Source organism: Lissotriton helveticus, chromosome 1_1 (assembly GCF_964261635.1).
Source record: "Lissotriton helveticus chromosome 1_1, aLisHel1.1, whole genome shotgun sequence".
Lineage (NCBI taxonomy): Eukaryota > Metazoa > Chordata > Amphibia > Caudata > Salamandridae > Lissotriton > Lissotriton helveticus.
Genome location: NC_136057.1, coordinates 1,007,569,945 through 1,007,585,188, shown reverse-complemented (window position 1 = coordinate 1,007,585,188; position 15,244 = coordinate 1,007,569,945). Strand labels below are relative to the sequence as shown.

Genomic DNA, 15,244 nt, shown 5'->3' with positions numbered 1-15,244 from the left:
ATATTTTTATAAAAAGTATTAGTTATTCTGTCAGGACCTGAAGATTTATTGGTTGGGAGGTTTCTAATGACTGTGTCAGCTTCTACAGTTGAGATTTTCTCTCCGAATCCTCCCTAGCCTCTTCTGATATGGATGTCTTTTTTATGTGATGTAGGAAATCATATATTTCCGAGATGTCCGGCTTGTACGTTTGTAAACGTTCCAATAAAAAGAAAGGAAGACATATTTTTTTCCCACCTCCTTGGTGCTCGTTAAACCATTTATGTGTCTAATATTAGGGATTCTAGAAGGGTCTTTTGCTTGTCCAAGTCTATCTTCAAGGATCTTGACCACCTTAATAGCTGTCTCATAGAAGCACACTTCAAGCATCAGCAGGGCTCTCTCCGACCAATCTGTATAGAGAAGGTCAAAACTACCTTGTTCTTTGGTTATATATCTCAATAATAATAATATTGGAGGCGGGGCGGAGCTAGCAGCCGCGGAAAATGGCCGCATAGTCCCTGGGCTCCGTCGGCACCGTTTACATATCCTGCTTTATCCTGCATCAATCTAACTTCTGTGACTCCCCCTACACCCCAGTGCATTGCGGATCGTGTCGGGACCTGGCGGACCCGATCTGGGAGCGATCCCCCCTGCTCCGACGACGTTGACGGGCCGATTCGCTGAGGCACTGGGAAGGCCCGTGGTCCGCGGCCTCGGGTAGCAACGAGTCCGCGTTGCGTGAGGCGACGTGCGGCTGCGACTGGGCGGACGCGCCGGGAGTGGTCGGACCTCCTGCTGGGGTCGGCGCTGGGCCGGAGAAGTCGCCGCGGTGAGTGCGGCTGCCTATGACTGCACCGCGGACCCGGACCTCGCACTAACGGCTGGTGAGACTGCGGGGAGAGTGCGGGGAGCACGCGAGGACTACACCGGGCTCGGGGAGCCGAGGGCACACAGATCGACACACACAAGGTGTGCGCACCACTGGGCAGTGGGTGAGGGCGCGGAAGAACTTGTGGCCCCCCCCTTCCTGCCTCCACTGAGAGTCATAGACTGAACGCCCGGCTCGGGGACTGTCCGTCTCTGGGACCGGTACACAGGTGCACACGGGACTGCCCACCGCCCCCGCTCTCCTGCTCCTCGCTCAACACGTGGCCCGGGCCTTGCCGAGTTGCTGCGGGCAGTCGCGATCTCTGGCGGGGACGGACCTGCAGCTCCCCCGGCTAAGCTGTGACGCGAAGGGCTCTGTGACCCCTGCCTGGTGGCGGACATTCATCATAGTGTGCCAGGCGTGCCACATTAGTGGTCGGACAGCGGCACTGGCAGTGTGTTTTTTTGTGGCCTGATTCTCCTTCACGCAGAGGCGCGGGCATTGCAGGACCCAGGGAGACATGGGGAAAGGAGACAGGACCCAGAGCAAGCTCCCATTCTCACAGCGGCGAGTGCAGGTGCTGAGTCCCCAGATACGCCAAGATGAGGTACTGACAGCAGGGGAACAGACGGAGGACAACTCGGAGATAAAGTCGATGCTTAGGTCCATGGAACGGAATATCCAAACGAATATCACGGCGCTGGGGACCAAGATGGACGCCATGTCATACAGAATGGACCGCATGGCGGAACGTCTCGACAAACACACGGAGAGACATGACATGGCGGAACGGCGCATAACGGAGGTGGAGGAGGCTCAATCAGACTTGGACACTGCGAGACGCCGGGCAGAGACACTGATCAAGACTCTGCAGGACAAGACGGAGGATTTAGAAGCACGGTCACGTCGCTGTAACCTCCGCATACTTGGCCTGCCGGAGACCACTCAGACCGGAAGAATGGAACTGTTCGTGGAAAACCTGCTCACCAAACTGCTGGGTGAAGGAGTGTTCTCGGCAATGTTCGTGGTCGAACGCGCTCATCGGTCGCTGGGCCCACGACCTAATCCGGGTCTCCCTCCGCGGCCGATAATAGCGAAGCTGCTGAATTACAGGGACAGGGACACTGCGCTTCGGTTAGCGCGGTCCAAGGGTGATCTGCACTTCGAGGGATCAGTGATCTCCATCTTCCCAGATTTCACGGCTCGGGTACAGGAGGCGCGCAAACACTTTGCGCCACACAAGAAACGACTCAGGGACATGGGACTTGATTACGCAATGCTGTACCCGGCCACGCTGCGTGTCAACAGGAAGGGCCACTCGCACATCTTCACGGACCCTGCGGAGTTGCAAAAAGCTATGAAGAAGTGGGCCCGAGACAAGCCGGAAGAGCAGGCAGATAGCCAGGAAGAAGCTGATCAGCAACATATGAACGACCAGGACCTTCAGAGGTCGTGAGTGACTCGAGAGACCTAGATCCGGAGAAGCTCTACACAGACGCGATGTCACAGATAAGAGGGGATGGGATGCGGGCACAGTTATTGTCCATTTATTGCGTTAGTCTACACCCAGAGTGACTGTTGCTTTCCACTGGACTATTAATGTTGGGTGGGCTATGGTGGCCGCATTGGGGGCGGGGGGGGGGGGAGTTATTCCTGACATGGCTGGGGGAAATGAAGATGTTGTTTCTCAGGTTGATGGGATGATGCATAACTGGTGGTGCGCGACGGGGGGTGGGGACACAGGGCACCAGAGTTGTGAATTACTAGGTGAGACTGAGTTGGCTGGCTACCTTTGCCCACGAGCCGTTGGCTAATGGGGCATTTGAACTGGTGGTTGGGGAGGGGCGGGTGGGATGGGGACCTGCGTGGCCGAGTTGGGGTGGGTCAGCTGTGGGAGGGGGGTGGAATGTTGGGGTTTGTTTTTGGACTTGGGCTGTTTTTTTTGTTGATGATTGAAAATGTGCTTTGCCGAGCTTTGCGGAGACCTCCCACTGTGTATGCTGCTGCTGCTCCCCCTCCGAATCACTTACTTGAGTGTGTTATTGCAGTTTACATGAATCTATCACACAACTCTATTACAATCTACTATGGTGGATAGGAATGATACTGCTGTGATCACATCATTGAGGGGACCGGAACCTACTCACTTAAGAGTTTTGACTTGGAATGTGAGGGGCTTAAATGACTTCAGGAAGCTACGTAAAGTCCTTAGTTATTTGTGCAGACATCACATAGATCTCGCCCTCTTACAGGAAACACACTTACCTTTGACCAGCAAAATGCTCACTCACAAGGGTCTGGCGGATTGTAGTGTAGCTTCGGGCTTCACAACACACTCTAAGGGGACTCTCACTTGGGTTAACCCTGGCTCCAAACTCAAGTTGACGCCCTTAGAGACCGACACTGAGGGCAGATATGTACTCTGCAGGTGCAAGGCCAGGGGGCTGGATTGCATGGTGGTGAACGTGTATGGCCCAAACTTTGACTCCCCGGAGTTCTACGCAACGCTGGCTCAGAAATGCAGGCTGTATGAATGTTCTGGGATGCTCTGGGGTGGGGATTTCAATCTGGTTCTTGACCCGATGCTGGATAGATCAGCGGGACCTCACAGGAGCCCGTCGGCAGCTGCCGCGGTGCTACAGACTGAAATGGTGCGCCTGGATTTAATAGACGTTTGGCGCAGCAGGCACCATACCAGAGGGGGCTACACGCACTATTCCGCCTACCACGAGATTCACACAAGAATAGATTACTGGCTTACGACACTACTTCTGGCTAATAGGGTGAGGGATTGTCGGATTCTGCCGCGCACGCTGTCAGATCATTCTCCTCTCCTCCTGATTCTCGAACTGCCGACGCCTAGGCTCCCCCCCTTCACATGGCGCTTTCCCCCATATTCCTTACTAGATGAAGTGTTCAGGGGTGAACTCGCAGATGAGATCCAAAACTTCTTTGATATTAACGTGGGCTCTGTGGATGACTTCCAAACGCTGTGGGAGACATTCAAGGTGTATGTACGCGGTGTGGCGATGGCCAAACACTCCAGCGTCCTTAAATCCATTAGACAGAGGCTTAAGCACCTAGAAACACGTCTGACGGAACTCGAACAGGATTTGCAGGCAGACCCTAACGGGGACACACTGGATCTGATTAAGCAGCTGGTGTCAGAATATAATGCGGAAGCCGACAGGGAGGTCCAACACATGGGTAAATACGCTACTGCACGCACTTATGGTGAGGGCGAGAGGCCTAGCTCCCTACTGGCCAACCTGGTCCGCAGCGAAAGACGTCAGCTTGTAGTTGGCGAATTAGTGTCAAGTACGGGAGAGATCCTGACCGACGAAGAGCAAATACTTGACGAGTTCCGACAATACTACACCACTCTTTATGAGGCCAAATCTACCGGTATGGAGGGGGCGATAGACGATTATTTAGGTTTTATTAAAATGCCACAACTATCAAACGCACAGAGAGAATTCCTGATGATGCCTATTCAGAGGGAAGAAATAGTGGAAGCGCTAGACAGCATGAGAACTGGCAGTGCCCCGGGGGCCGACGGGCTGACTGTTGGCTTCTACAAGGCCTTCAGGGACCAGTTGGTACCCTACCTCTCGACACTGTTCGACGACATATGTCTGGAAGGCAGTATGCCCCCAACCATGCGAGAGGCACTCATTATTACTCTCCTTAAACCGGGGAAACCTCCGAATGAACGGAGTTCGTATTGGCCACTCTCTTTGATAAACGTCGATGCTAAACTGTATGCCAAGGTTCCGGCGACATGTCTCGCTCTCTTGGCCCCGGAACTGGTTGCTCCAGAACAAGCAGGCTTCATCCCTACTAGGAATCTTACCTACAACATACGCACGGTGCTGGGAACAATGCAACACGTTAAGCCGGAGTGTAAGGCGCTGGCTGTATTTTTGGACATGGAAAAGGCGTTCGACTCTGTCGAATGGCCTTTCATGTCGAGAGTACTACGGAAGCTGGGCTTGGGAGAACCCTTCTTACAAATGGTAGGAGCAGTGTACTATGAACCATCAGCCAGAATCCGACTGGGCAACAGAGTAACGGACGCCTTTGCAATACGTAGGGGCACCAGGCAAGGCTGCCCTCTCTCTCCGCTGCTATATGCACTCGTTGCGGAACCCCTGGCGTGTGCTCTGCGAGAATACCATAGTCACGAGGGAATCAGCTTCCCTACGTACAAGATCTGCATATCCACGTATGCAGACGATACCCTTTTATACGTTAGAGACCCGGAGCTCAACCTCTCCTCTGTGCTACGTGAAGTAGTGCAGTTTGGAGCGTTATCAGGACTGAGAGTAAACTGGAATAAATCTGTTGCATTTCCACTGACCCCAGCGACAAGCAAGTTTGGGATGGATTATCCACTACAGTGGTCGGATGACCCGGTTCGCTACCTGGGTATACAATTGCACCCAGACCCAGATATTCTGGTGAGGGAAAATTATGGGGTGGCATTTTCTAGATTGACCGATGATGTGGACAGATGGTGCAGGCTGCCGTTATCTCTGTCGGGTCGCATTGCCCTGATAAAAATGATTGTCCTCCCACGGTTCCTGTTTCTGTTCAATACCATCCCGGTGACATTACCGAAGGTCTTCTTCAAGACACTGACTCAGGCACTCACACGGCTGGCTTGGGGAGGCAAGCAACCGAGAGTACAGTGGCAAGTTCTAACGCTTCCATATGAACAAGGAGGATTAGGGGCTCCTGACTTGGAGAGATAATATAGGGTCGCACAAGCAACACATTTGCATACTTGGACGCACGGGGATCGCAATATCCCGCATGTGATACTTGAAACCCTTTTCACTGCCCCTCTCCCTCCGCCGGCTACAGTGTTTGAACCGGCTCCGCGTCGGGTTGGTACGTTGGACTCCATCACCGCGACGAACCATGCGTGGCATTCGTTGGCTTGGAGACATGGACACGAATTACTGTATTCAACGCTCGTCCCTATAGACTGGGCAGTCTGGCTCTCACCGCTACGAGAGAAGGGGGTCTCGTGCGCGCTTCGACAATTGGGCATACTCAAGCTGGGAGATCTATTCAAGGACTGGGCGGCGATTACCTGGACACAATTGGTCCATTCCCGGCCACCAGCCACGCTAATGCAGCGTTTCCACTTCCACAGGGTACGAGCGGCGTTACGGGCCTTGTTGGGTTCGACCATGCAGGAGCCTCCTGAAACACCGGAACTGACGTACATTATTAAAACTCCTTCCTCAAGCCACCTTATCTCCCGGATGTATCGGACAGGCCAGCTTGGCGGGAAACAGCCTGTGTCTGCAGCCCGGTCAGCGTGGCAACGAGATCTGCAGGTGGATATAGGCGACTCCATGTGGGAGTACTGCTGCCGCAATACCAAAAGGGTGTCCATTAACGCTCGACATAGACTCATCCATTTTAAATTTTTACAAAGAGTATATTATACTCCTGAACGCTTACATAGGTATGGCCTCCGACAATCAGCGGAGTGCGAACGCTGCCACACTCAAGTGGCGGACTTCATGCATCTAGCGTGGTCCTGCCCGGGCATCAACAAATTCTGGGCGGACGTTTTTGAGGAGCTAGGTCACATACTGGAGACCGAGTTGCCAGTTGACCCAGCGTTGGCGTTACTGGGTTATTCCAGAATTCTCCCTCCGGCGATGCGTCGCCTGGCAGATTTAGGACTAATTATGGCCCGACGTATGGTGGCGCGGTGCTGGATGCGGGGACCTCTCCCGACTAAAGATGGTTGGTCCAGAGATATGTTATATGGGTGCACCCAGTCACAGCTCTATAGCGAGCTTCTACCACCTCTCAGTAGACCGAAAAATTTCTGGGACCTGTACCTGATGTATGCTACCAATAAGAATGACGCGGATTCGGAACAGGAGGAAACGGAGGAGAGGCAGAACAGGGAAGAGGGCACTGAGGTTTGAGGTTCAATTTAATCGGATTGAGTGACTCATGAGGGCCTGGGTGCGTTGATGGGCGAGTCTTCAAGGGCATTGAGGGGCTAGTGGGTGCGTGTCACTTGAGAACACTTAACAGTGAGCCACTTGCAGAGCGGGTCGACACAGGGTGAGGGGGTCACCGAGGAGTGGAGCGGGTGGAGAGTGGGTTGCGGATTGGGAGGGCGGGGAAAGGAGGAGCTATGGTTATGGGAGTGAGGCAGAGGCGAGCACTGGGGCAGTTAAGGGGGGGAGGGGCGGGGTTTGGGAGGGGTAGTTGTAAGAGAGGTTATAGAACTGAGTTTGGGGGTCGGACAGACATACTACACCAATACATCTGATCACATAGTGACGTTGGGTTTGCACCAACGGAGGGAGGCGAGGTCGGGACAGGGAGGCCATGGTACCTTAGGAATGTGTGTTAGGTAGTAGAGAAGAGGTACTGCGTCTACTGTCCCCTGGGGGGCCGCTATTCTGCTTGATCTGCTGGTCCTACTGTGATGGTATTGATGTTCCTTTACATGGCTGCCGGCCTCAGGGTTGTAGGCGTAGAGCTGTGTGCATGTACTGTCACCGAATAAAAGTTTATAACCCAAAAAAAAATAATAATAATAATAATATTGGAACCTCTTAATTTTGCTGTTCTGCTATTTTGAGTTCTCCAACAATTCTTTAACAAAAAATATGTACAGTGGGGTTCCACCCTGATAGGGTTCTTTTTCTCTCTTATAACTGCCTTAAAGGGATCCAAGTTATTTTGCATGTGGTTTTATTCTGTCTGATTAGAATTAAAATATTTCTTTATTTGAGCTTTTATTTCATCCTTGTTCAATCTTTCCTTAAGAATGGATTAGTCAAATCTCCAGGATGTACTCTTTTTTTTTACTCCCAGCCCAGAGTATTCCATAATTCAGCAGTATGATCTGAAAAAACAATCAGGGCTGTTTCAATTTTGTCCATCATTTGTATTAACATATCGGTGCTACATATTCTTAAGTATGCTCTCCGAGAAAAAAGTGTATTCTCTGTCCTTTCGATGTAGCTTGGTATAAACATGCCAGAGTCCCGTTTCTGAGAGTGTTTACGTGAGTAACTGAGCTATCCCCTCCCCCAGGAATCTATCCAGGGGTTGTCTGTCCATTTACGGCATTTGCACCAGATTGAGATCAACAAGCGATGTTATCTCACCTATCATTCTGTCTGTTATCAGCTAAATTGGTATCCTGGGAAGAGTATGAAATATTAGAGGTTACTATAAGGACTTCTTGTTTGAGTAATTGCCCCAGTATGCTCATAAATATACCCTCCTGTGAATAAGCTATAATTTCCATTACGTCTAGGGGTGGCGGTTTTGTATGGCAAGCAAGGCTTACTGATTTCCTTCATCTTTCTGAGGCAAAGTACTGTTTAGAAGGTGTTTGACCTTAATATGGGTTCCAAAAAATTGTTGGTCTTGAACAAAATTTAAAAACTATCGTGATTTCCAGAATATTGAGGGACAGAATACCGCAGGTAAGAATATCATTTTTTTTGCTTTGTTAAGTGGTTAACATTGTTTTATTTAATAAAACTGCATAAAATACAGTACTCGATTTCTCAAAATGTTTGATTGCTATTAGTTCTATTTTTGTTAATTATTTGTATTTGTTTTTTGTATTAATAAAGTGTTATGTTATGAATTCATTTCTTTATTTTGTATCATTATTAGTTAGAGTATATTTTTTTAAGTAACTGTATTGTGTATGATTTTAGTGGTAATAATTTTTATCTTTATATTTTTTATACTTATTTAGTTGAATTTCATGCAATTATCTGTATTATTTAGGATTGTGAATAGAATTTTTATTTAAAGTCTTAAACCTTTTCTACAGCTGGGCAGATTGGATTTGGAATAGTATGATCCCCACATAGTTCAACATATTCCTTACTGCAGCATAGGTTGGAGAGGGAGTAGCCAATCTGAGCCTTTCAATGTACAACAGCTTTCCCAATTGATGCATAGATTGTAGTGGAAATAGTAAATATGGCACCTCCAAAGTCCAACATTTTCCTTACTATTGCTCAGGTTGGAGCAGGAATAGTAAATCTGACCCCTTCAAAATCCAATGTATGCCTTAATGCCAATTCCCAATTCCCAATGTATTCCTTAATCACTTTGAAGTGGCAGTATAGCAACCCCGACCCCTCAAGTCCAACACTTTCCCTACTGTTGCTCAGAATGAAGTGGGGATAGTAAATGTAACCCCTCCCCCCCCAATTCCAACACTTCCTCTACTGTTGCCAGTTTGGAGCGAGAATAGTAAATCTGAACATTGAAAAGCCCAAAATGTTCCCTACTCAGGTTGGAATTGGAATAGTAAATTGGATGCCTGCAAGGTCCAATACTTTTTCTACTGTTGGATTTTATATATAGTAGTGTTTGTGAGAAAATGTATATGCTATTTGTATTTTGTATTTGTGTTGATATGTTGAGATATATATTTTGTAATTTAATTTGAAAGTGACCTTATCCATAAAATGGGTTATGTTGGGTACATAAAATATCTGCTACATCTCAAATTTTGTCTCTCTGTATCTCTTAAGGCTTTTCATTATGGAGTTAAGTCCATTATGTTAGGCATACCTTGGACCAAGCTTTTATTTATTTAGTTTGGTTGTGGTCTGTCTAACCCCATTCATGAATTTTGTCACTTCCGCATTGATATTTGTTGTGGTATATGTTTGATTGGGTATCTTCTCCAATTCCCTTTTCCCCCCATTGAGAGTTAAAGAACTCTAATAGAGCATGACAATAGTTATCATTCACTTCTAGGGTGAGGATACAAAAACCTGTGGGTGTAGTACTGAGGCCATTCCTGTGGCCAGATATCCTCAATCTACCCCATAACTTCAATTAAGTTTCCCTGTAATACTATCTAGTATTTAATGTAGTTACAATCAGTCCCAAATTCACTATACTTGAAGACCTCTTTTTGGTTAATGTTCTGCCCTGTGCTACTCTTCTGCTTCTCTTGCCCATTTGCTTCCATTGTTGCTTCGTTGGTCTGTCTTCTCACGTCATGAGTGCTTTGCAGTCCTTTCAGTGATTACAAGACAGCTCAGCTAAGTATTGATAAATTTGCATGAAGCAATCATCCAATTCATCTGTTTCTATGCTTCTAGCTGCTTGCAGTATCTTTTCCTTGACTTCCGATAACATGAGCTTTGCTAGTATGGTCTAGATGCTGGATATGGGTGACTAGACCCCCCTCAATATACTATTGTTATTCCTATGTTTTCTGTACTCTCTTTGGCTAGAATATGTGCTCACACCTGCTTGAAGAAGGATACAATATTTGAACCCTTCGTTGATTCTTCGGTGCTTCTAATGTGACTATAATCTCTTCTCAACCTGTCCTCTAGATCTTCACATTCCTCCTCCCCCCTGTATGCATGCACCTCAGGTACTGCACATCAAAGACTGCACAAGTCCGTGCCGGGCAGGATTTGCCTTTGACACTCCTATTGCAGTGCCTTTTTCATGGGCACTGCTGTGGGACCACTAAAGAACCACCCACCAGAGACTAAAAAAGTGATAATTTGGTGGGTGGTGTCAGTATGGCTTTGGTGGTGTTGGAGAGGGGCGTCAGCCTGCTCCACGACCACCAAAGTTTATAGACAAATACAATAATGTGAAGGGTGGAGATAAATTGAAGTTGAGGATCATGCGGTTTAGTGAACCATCAAAGAATAGGAAATGGTAAAAAGTATGAGGCGATATTTATAAATCTGGAAGGTAAATGTGTGTGATTATGAGTGATTACACTGCCCCTGAGGATTCCTGATATATTACTGTAATAGCCAATTGGAAGGCAATACTGCAAAAGTGAAACAGGACTTACAACACTGGTTATTAGTGGCAAACATGTAAAATATGGTTGGTGGGATGTCCGGGGAGGATGACAGATATTGGACCAACCGCATGGGGAATAAAGGTGTGAGCCAAGAGACACAATGGTTTACTAGCTTTTCATGTTTGCATGGTTTCTATGTTATGTGCTAAATGGAAGTTTGGCAACAAACACTTATAAAATGCATGATGGAGTGTTCGTTATACAGTATAACTCTAGTATACTAAGAGAAAAGTGAGCAATAAGGAACTTATATGTTGGAAAGCTAACATAAATTAAATAAAAGATTCTCAACATGCAGAAGCACGAGTACCTCCAAGACTTATGCTATTTTCATGCTATGGACCCACACATATTGGCTATATATATTGAGAACATCTCAAATTACATTATTGATGACATCACTGATAAAACCATAGTAAAATAGCTGTTTTAATAAAGGGCTTTAGTTATATATTCTTAAAGATTGTCTATTGATTTATGGGTGATATGATTTGAATAGAAACCCCCTGCCACTGGTACATGTTTAATAATATATCAAAGTTATGAAATACATTTTAATTGTTCTTATGATGATGATGATTGCATTGTTGATGATTTTGATCAAACATCATATTTTTAACTGATGCAGTAAAATTCAGCATTGAGATGCATCTGAAAAAGAAATAAAGAAATAGCAATGAACTGAGTAACCTTCACTTTGGGTTGATTTACTAAACTCTTATGTTCTTCACAATATTCTGATATTCTATCCAAAAGCCCTTGAATGGGTCTCTTAGTCATCAAAGTACATTTGAAGGGGGAGGGTTAAAGATTTACCAGCTTTGGTGCATTTGCAATGCGGTTTCCCATAAAATCCAGCAGCTCCGTGGGATACACATTGATCAAGATTGTAGAAACAAGGCAATCTTCTTTAACCCTAATATTTGTCAGTAGCATCTCAGAGGATTCCATTCTCCCCAACATCTTTTGTAAGGTGATGAGTCCTTATATTGGCTATTAATGACCTTTAGAACCTGATGTACTGTCTAACTCTAAACTCCTCCTTTCTGTTACAGGATTGGCACACAGAATCCCAACAGAGTTCTTGATAAGAACAGTCATTTTTGCAGCTTTCCTGTGTATTATCTGTGTGATCTTCCTGACATGTAAGTGGCTCTTCTATAGGACAGTTCTCTAGGAATCACTATAGGCGTTCTGCAGTAGGAGGTCATATCCTTCACTTTTACAGTGGAAACATATATGGGTATTAGGTCTGGATTACACAGCAAAACAATGTGAATGAGTATAAAAAATAAGTGCCAAGGCACTCCAGCTTGCTCCTCCAATTTCCCATCAGCACTATCAATGACACTACCAACACAACTACTAACCACCACACTCCTACAAGTGTGGCAATTCAGTGTGATAATTCAGACTATTCCAAGCCCTCAAAACTGTAATGGCTTGGGCGGCAGGTATTCAGCATTTTTTATGTATATTGAATTAAGAAACAACTGTTGTTGAGCTCATCTCTAAATTTAGTAAACAATCAGTAGCGGCTGTTAGCAAACATGGGTGGTGGGCGGATGGAGAGAGGGTGTCGTAATAATACAAAAATAAAACAACACTTGTCTATACCACTGACCCCCTGCCGCCGCCTCTTCTTCCTCTGTCTTCCATCCTCCTTCCGCAGGAAGCACACAGCCACCCAGAATCCCCTGACCAATCACAATGATGCCTGACAGCAGCGTTGGTATTGGTCTGAGCGACTGTTGTTCGGTGCTCAGACAGGGGCTGGTATGCTGTGCATGTTCTCCACGCTGGCTGTAATACAGCCTGAGGGGAGAACATGCAGAGTGCACATAACACTTTGGCCTGTCCGAGACGGCTGCCCAAACCATCATGTGCACTTTAGGTGCTGCCACTCCCCCCCCCCCCCTGTGATGCGGGGAGTCCAGCCCAGCCCCCTGGCTTCAGCTGCAAGCTGAATACAGAAAACAAAATGATAATAACAAACATTATTATCATTTTATTTTTTGTATTCAGCCTGCAGTGGGGCGATGCTCCTCCGCCTTAATGGAGGAGCTGCGACTGTAAACAATGCCATCATGTGGTAGACTTTCATAAGCCCTGGTGTTGACAAAAAGCAGTGGTGACGAGCACTGGAAATCACCGGCTCATATTAAGTACTGCAGCAAAGAGTCTTTACATTAAAAAGTCAAGATAATCAGTATACACCTTTTAACCCCTTCCATGCGCATGACGAGCTGAGCTCGTCATGAGTTGCACGGCTCGCATGCTCATGACAAGCTCAGCTCGTCATGTAACGCGGCTTTTCGCAAAAAGCCGCACAGAGCGAAAATAGCGGCCGCACGCATGCGGTTAAAGGTATTTGCCAATCAACTTAATGATAGGTGATATCAATATGTTTGATCTGCTTTGCACCATAGTAATTATTTAACATACAGAGGTCCTAACTTAAAACCTGCCACCCAGGTAATGTTGGTGAATAAAAATACTTATGTTCACTCTTTTAAGTTTATTGTTTTGGAGCTGGGAGGGAGGGGACAATGACCCTTTCCACAACTGGGTGTGTCATTTTCATACTTAAAATGTTTATAAGGGTGTAGGAGGGCACTAGTGCATGGGCGCACATGTATTGAACAATGTTTACAAAATAAGGCATTCACTACACCCTCTATGCACAGTCTGTGAGCATATGGAAGCTACAATAGCCACACTCAGTCATTTTGAGTTTTTCTTATGGATTAGGGTCTAGTGATCAAGGAGTAGTTCTCTAGGGCTCGCTTTTCCTTCTTGAATCTTGCATTTGTAACATAGTCCAGAAAATATGCTCCTATTAGTTTATTAGAAAGCACAGGGACACTAATGTAGTCTATCATTTAATTCCACTGTCCAGAATTCACGCAAGGGAAATCTGCAACCTTCTGTGAAGTGCTACAGAGAATGGAAACATCCTTCACTGACTACTATAGCATCAACAGCAGAAAATATGTGACAGTTTGGTACATGCTAATTCTATTAGCAGGAGTAAAGCTGAGAAGCTCATTAGAAAACAAGACAGTTCTGTCTCTTGACAGGCACTCTAAAACGCTAGTATTTTCTAAATTTTCATTGACTAAAGGACCCTCCCACCCGCCTCCATGTCTGCTAGTCAAAAGACCAGATATAACAAAAGGGGGAGGTGGGGTCATGTCTGGGACGAGGAAGACCTTAATAGGGGTAATGAAGAATACCAGTAAGTAATAGGACATTAGCCCCTCATAGGACCTCCTCGTCTAAGTCATTAAAATAGGATGACTTAACAAGCCTGAAACAAACAAAGAAGCTTGACAAAAAGACAGTAGGAACCCCAAATGTAAGAAATAAGCTTACGAAATTGCTGCAGACACAACAACCACAACAAAAGCATCCATCAAAGCATGCAACATCTCCAGTCAAAAAGGCTGAACGAAAGTGTAAGGTAACAGCCAAGAGGCCACCTGACAGAATCTCAGGAGAGAAACTCCTGCAGCCTCATCCTAGGATGGTGAAACAAATCAGTGATCATGACACAAACACTGGACAGAAGGAGCCAGACCCAAGGATCCACAAGACAGACAAATGCCAGCCTTACCCCTTCAAAGAGAGGAGAAGAGAATAACAGAACAGGAGAAAGGCGAAGGAGAAGTGTGCAGCAAACAGAGCAGAAGAGACTGTTGAACAACCAAAGAGGTAAGGACCTGACCAACACCCACACTAGGAAAAACAGGAAGAACCTCCTGTCAGAAGGACAGCCAAAAAACTGGAAGAACAAAGGCCGGATCCAACATCGGAACCAACCTACCAGGCAAAAGCCATAATGAGGGACAGGACACCAGTAAAGTCACAACTCCCCCAAACCCTGAGCCAAAGGAACGACCAGCAAAAACCAGCGAGCAGACAACCGTACAAGCCAACCACAAGGAAAAGGTGAAAAGGGAACAAATGGAGACCATGGAGAACAGCCGGCAAGTCCCAGGGAGAAACAAGAACTGGAGAAATGAGAGACAAAGCCAAGACACCAGAACAAATGCCCCTCCAAGGAGGCAAACCAACCAGCGGAGCACCAGATCCCAGACAAGCTTGAAAAGCAGCCCACAAAGGAGCCAAGACGGAGAGGCTGAGGCAACCAAGAATAGCCCCCAAAACTCAAGAGGCAGGATCAGATCCCCTGCAACCAGAAGCACCCTATTAGCCACATGGCAGTGCACCAAGGAGCCCCCATTGGCACAAAAGATGCAAGAGTAGATCCCAATGGAGCCACTAAACACCCGTTGCCAACATAGAAGAGCACCACAATGACTCCAATGCGTAGTGCCCAAGAAAAAAGCCTACCAATGGAATGGACAGAGATGGGAGAAAGACAGCACAGGAAACCAAAGTAGCGACCCGACAACGGTCCCCATGGACAACAGGAGCAACAGAGTAAGCAAAAGTGATAAGGCCAAAAAGGGGGCCATCAAAAAACATTGACACTTTTGTTGCAAGAATCACCAGCCGAAACCCCCATATGA

At 46.8% G+C, this 15,244-nt stretch overlaps 1 protein-coding gene across 1 annotated transcript in view; it reads left to right on the top strand.

The window, feature by feature from the left end:
• Window positions 1-15,244, top strand: part of LOC144771748 (uncharacterized) — a 160,897-nt gene that overhangs the window by 105,714 nt on the left and 39,939 nt on the right. Inside the window, exon 4 of the mRNA XM_078656051.1 lies at window positions 11,765-11,854. Coding sequence (XP_078512177.1) covers window positions 11,765-11,854 — 90 coding nt within the window. The remainder of the gene's footprint in view (window positions 1-11,764; window positions 11,855-15,244) is intronic.